This window comes from Triticum dicoccoides, chromosome 7B (genome assembly GCF_002162155.2).
Source record: "Triticum dicoccoides isolate Atlit2015 ecotype Zavitan chromosome 7B, WEW_v2.0, whole genome shotgun sequence".
NCBI classification, from domain to species: Eukaryota; Viridiplantae; Streptophyta; class Magnoliopsida; order Poales; family Poaceae; genus Triticum; species Triticum dicoccoides.
The window spans coordinates 55,659,544-55,664,570 of record NC_041393.1 but is presented as its reverse complement, the minus strand read 5'-3'; the positions used below and the strand labels follow the sequence as shown (position 1 = coordinate 55,664,570).

The 5,027-nt window shown below is 48.0% G+C and overlaps 1 protein-coding gene across 2 annotated transcripts; it reads left to right on the top strand.

The window, feature by feature from the left end:
• Positions 1 to 250: 250 nt before the first annotated feature.
• LOC119337257 (uncharacterized RING finger protein P32A8.03c-like) lies at positions 251 to 2,391 on the top strand. Of its 2 annotated transcripts, none has more exons than XM_037609376.1 (3): positions 251 to 679; positions 771 to 883; positions 979 to 2,391. In XM_037609376.1, exons 1-3 carry the CDS (start codon positions 509 to 511, stop codon positions 1,331 to 1,333), a joined length of 639 nt encoding a protein of 212 aa, XP_037465273.1. In that variant the 5' UTR covers positions 251 to 508; the 3' UTR covers positions 1,334 to 2,391. The 2 variants fall into 2 exon arrangements, with proteins under 2 accessions (XP_037465273.1, XP_037465272.1); XM_037609375.1 differs by having other exon boundaries at positions 252 to 679; positions 768 to 883.
• Positions 2,392 to 5,027: the final 2,636 nt, after the last annotated feature.

Sequence of the window (5,027 nt, the reverse complement as noted above, 5' to 3'; positions counted from 1 at the left end):
GTTTTGGCACCTCCAGGGTAGACGGATGGTTCAGTGCGGATCGGAATTGACCGGGCGGCGTGCGATCCGACATGACCCCCACAATAATTCGCCTCGCCGGTGGATTTCCCTCCCGTCCCCGGCCCCGCCCGGATCCCATAATGCGATCCCGGCCACCCCCGTCACCATCCATCCATCACTAATTAAGCTGGCTGTGGACTGTGGTGCGCGCCGCGCGGACACGACGGTTATAAAGGCGTGTGCGAGGAGGAGCCTTGCAAATAAAGCCACCCCCCACCACACACACGCCACCACCGCTCTGTCCCCCGCGCCGATCGATCACCATACGAGGAGAGGAGAGGCCCATGGAGGCGCACCCACCCGCCCCGCTTCCTCAAATGGCCGGCGCCGCCGCGGCTAGATCCTGCGCCCATATGAGCAGTGCTCGCGGTTAGGTGTGCGCGCGCGTGCTCGGAGCAGGCTCACTTACGTGCACAGTCGTTGGCGTCTTTACGAACGTTCGGTCATCATGGCCGGCATGCTCCCTGGAGTGGAGTGCGCGCGGCGGCGGCGGATGTGGCAGGGCGGGGGCGCGGGGGCCGACCAGGCGGCCGCGGGCACGAGGCGGCTCTCGTTCTGCCTCTACGCTGCCGGGCACGGCGCCGCGCACGCCGTCGGCACCGGCAATTCCGGCAACAAGGTATGCATGCGGCGAGCTTGATCGATCGATCGTCTCGTAGATTGTTTTCTGTGTAATTCGGAGTTTAAGATGGCGTGAACATTCGCAGCAGAGGAGCGGCGCCATGGACGGGTGGGCGCTGGACAGCAATGCCCGGGAGGCAAAGGAGAGGCTGGACCAGAAGCTCAAGAGCAAGGGCAGCGGCCCCGACACCGTCATCAAGAGGTAGTTAATCAAGTTGATCGATGTCGATGCTAGATTCGTTTTCTTTTGTTCTGCTTCACTCGTCACTCAGTGTGATCGGTCGAACACTTCCGCAGGCATCACAGTACGGGGAGCATAAAGCTGAGCAGAGCAAACGGAAGCGGCGGTGGTGGCGGAGGGGGCTCGTCGGCGACGGTGGCGACGGGCGTGCAGCGGGAGGTGTACTCGAAGAAGGGCGTGATGAGGCGGCTGATGAGGTGGAGCCGGCTGCGGTGGGAGGCCGCGGAGCAGGCGGAGTGCGCCGTGTGCCTGGACGAGTTCGCCGCGGGCGACGTCCTGGCGCACCTGCCGTGCGGCCACCGCTTCCACTGGGGCTGCGCGCTGCCCTGGCTCGAGGGCGCCGCCTCGCACTCCTGCCCATTCTGCCGCGCCGCGGTCGACGCCGGCGCCGGCGCGCACGCCGCCTCCTAGCGACGCCCCGCCGGGCCATCAGTTCGATGGCCGCGCGTCGCACGATGCCGTGACCGACCGGCCCGCGCGCACGGGATGCATGCGCTGCCACGGCGAAGAACCACTTGTATTGTAGGATGCATCGCCGGATCGATGGCAGACACTTGGGAATGCGTACGGAGAGAAGACGGCCGTGAAAGAAATCCTCTGTCGCCGAGTTGCATGGTTTTGGGCGCATCCACTTACGCCATTCCGGCGAGCGGCGGGGTGATGAGGTTGTGTTTGGCGGCGGGTTGTCGGTTGGCAATGTCCGTTGTGTTACACCATCCGGTCAAGAGGGAAAATTGTAGATTAAGAGCTTAGTTATAGCAAGGGTGGGAGTTCGTGCTATTGTGGGCATCGGTTACTCGTATGCAACGTCGCTAGGAGAAGATGATGCTTTCGCCAGGTGCATCAGCATCAGCTGTTGAAGCCGAAGAAGGCGTGGCTGCCACTGAAGCTGACGAAACTGAAGAAGGCGTGGTTGTTGCTGAACCTGACGAAACTGAAGAACAGAAAGGGTGTTCTACTTCAAACGGCGACAACCATACGTGAACGAGGGCAAGCTGTTGGGCCCCGGAGGTCAGACAGACCCCTTGCGTCGTCGCACAAGTATGCTGGGAAAGATTGGTTCACGTCATAAGGTGGGATTTACGTTCCTAAATATAGGACGTTTTGATAGTTCAAACATGAGAGTATGCAAGCGAGTATAATTAGTCCCTGCTATAGACAGAGCTCCCCGTTGAGTGTTTTTGGGCATTGGGGTGGATCGTGAAACTGTAGAACCCTCGAAACAAATAGGCTCATGTCCCGCTTTATGTATGAAGCAAAAATCGCAGTACAGTACACGGATCGTGTAACTGTAGAGGCCCGAAAGGGCAAACCACTCTCTCCCCTCTCTTTAATTCCTCCTTTCTTGTAATTCTGAATCTGAGATGTTGAGATGAACCGAGCAAGTAGATCCCTATGATTCCCGTGATGGTGTAGCACGTTTGTAACAAGGATCGACTCCGAAATACAGAACTTTGTGGACTTCGTCACTCTTGGGGTCAATTCTTTTTCATAATCTTCCACCATCAGCAAACTTCTCCCCGTAAGCTTAGGGTTTTCGTTCCCCAAAATGACTTCAACTCTTCCGCCCGCACAAACAACAATGTAAAGAGCCACAAGAGCTAAACGACAGAGAAAAAGTTTTAAATGGCATGAGGTATTGAATGTTTTCTTTTGCTTATTCATGTAGTTTCTTCAATCTACATAATCAAGGCATGTAACTGTCTGGCCCACACTTTCCTCAAGTTTTTTAAATGCAAATATATTTTTGAACAGAGGAAGAGTAGCAATTCCTTCAAAATATGGGCATGAGATTTGTCTTATTTTGATGAGGTGGCCATTTAAAACTTTTTAAGATACCTCCTACTCATTTAGTACTCCCTATGTCGAGAGGGCACCTCCTGCACCCATGCATATGCACCCACTTTTTAAAAAATGCACTTCAAGCATATTTTAAAATGTCAAAAAAATTCAAAAGAAAATTTCACGCATACATGTTCGCAAATGTGTGTGCGCGGCACAAAGTTTTGTGAAAAAAAATCCTTTTGTTTTTTCTTTGTAAAAAAGAAAAATTTATGTGCTTTTAAATAGCGTTTCACGACATAATTTTTTGTCTTTTTTGCACACGCCACAAAAAAAGTTATTTTTCGTGAAACTTTTTTACACACATAGAACATGAAGACGTATCCGTGCAACCATTTTCAGATTTTTTTTAGCATTTAGAAATATGTTTTCTTAAGTTGGTTCATATGTACCCGGATTCATCCATGCACTTTCCTCCCTATGTCACATAATATAAGGCGCCTTTGCAAGCTAAAACATAGCTTGCAAAAACATCTTATATCGTGGAACAGAGGGACTACCTCCCTATATAAAGTTGTCTTGTCATAACCACCACCATTCACCCATGTGTCAGCTTCCACCTCTTTTGCTTTGTGTCCATCAACTATATTTATGTCATGCATCATTGTTTGTCAAGGAAAAAACTCGAATAACCATCCCTTCCTCACCGCCCACCGATCATCCATATGTCAGCTTTCACCTCTTTTGCTTCATGCTCATCAATTACATTTATGCCATGTGTTATTGTTTCTTAAAGGAAGAAACCTCAAATAAGACAGAGACACTAAGGTGAGCCTCGAGCTATTAAAAAGAGAGCAAGGTAAGCCTAAAAAACCATTGTTTATAAAACTTAGAGCAAAAACTTTCTAGACATATTGTATTGTCTCTTAATAGTTGTTCAATACTCCCTCTGTAACTTAATATAAGATTTTTTTTGACAATATGATAGTGTCAAAAAATGTCTTATATCATGTTACAGAGGGAGTAATATATGATCATTGCGTTCTTGTCTTGGACCTATTATTTTTCACTAATTGGCCTCGACTATATTTCATAAAACCCCAGTCTTCAATGATTTTTTTCTCACTTGATGTCGACACACTCTTCATCACCTCCGACCTGTGTGAAATCTTCTTTAAAAATAACAAAATACCCTTCCAAATATGCATTGGTGTGACTACACCTAGAAGCGTGACACAACGGGCAATGGTAATTTTTTTGGCTTCACCATGCCTCCCGTCAAACACTAACGATTTGTCGGAGTCAACTCTCCCACCAGGTGAACCAGGAACTGAAAGAGCATGGTGCCCCCATATTTGGTTTTCGTAATTGATGACAATCCTTATGTACTAATAGTTGCCTTGAGTTATATTTGAAGGGTTGGTCCATAGGCATGACATGAAAATCATTTGTTGGTTTCGAAGTTAATTATTTGAAGAAGATTATGTGTTGACCAAGGTACTATTCAAGGAGTTATCCAAAAATTGGTCATATGAGAGTTGAGCCTATTGCAAGCATGTCTTGAATAAGAAGATTATATGAACATTCATGTTTACCTTCAAGACACCATCTTTATGAAGAGAGAAGATATGTTTTAAGATTGATCAAGACTAAGCACAAAGAGTGATTCAAGTTGACCAACACACAATGCGTAGAAGATGTACCGAGTGGGATCAAGTGATCCCATGATATGGTAAGCATTGTCCATTACGCTTTATGTACTAACCCACTGTCTATGTGAGGAGATTAGGTATGTTTCCATGGGATTGCATCAAAAGAAAGATATCATATAACCCATGGAGGATGACATCAAGTGGTGATCGTCATTAAGATTGCAATGTGCAAGTTCAAGTGGAGCATCATGAAGAGATCACATGCTTGAAGCTTGCCCTTCATTGTGGTGACAATGGACATATGAAGATGTGCCGAAGAGAGGCTCACCCATAGTGAAGCATGAGCGATCAATCTACTAGTCTTCATCGAGCCAACACAATCTAGAAAGGTGGTCCAACTTGAGGAGGTCAAGATCGTCATCATCTAGCTCAAGTAGATTATGCGTAAGGCAAATGTTTGTCCTTGATAGGTTTTCTATTTTACCAATCTCATGGTGTTAGTTGGGATGCCGGGCAATAGGATTTATTACCATACTATCAAGGGGGGCTCTCGAGTGAGTACCTTGATCGTATCGTTCATAGAGAGCTCAAACATTGCATTCTTGGCATTATCTTTCCTGGTTCTTATTTGGCTTTTCTCTATGTGAGGCTTTAGTCTTTGTGTTATTCTT

What these genes read in the sequence shown, in the direction of transcription:
- LOC119337257 (XM_037609375.1), top strand. Translation starts at nt 509, where the DNA reads ATGGCCGGCATGCTCCCTGGAGTGGAGTGCGCGCGGCGGCGGCGGATG. An exon ending in CCGGCAATTCCGGCAACAAG is followed by an intron (nt 680 to 767) that starts GTATGCATGCGG and finishes GAACATTCGCAG; the next exon opens with CAGAGGAGCGGCGCCATGGA. An exon ending in CCCGACACCGTCATCAAGAG is followed by an intron (nt 884 to 978) that starts GTAGTTAATCAA and finishes ACACTTCCGCAG; the next exon opens with GCATCACAGTACGGGGAGCA.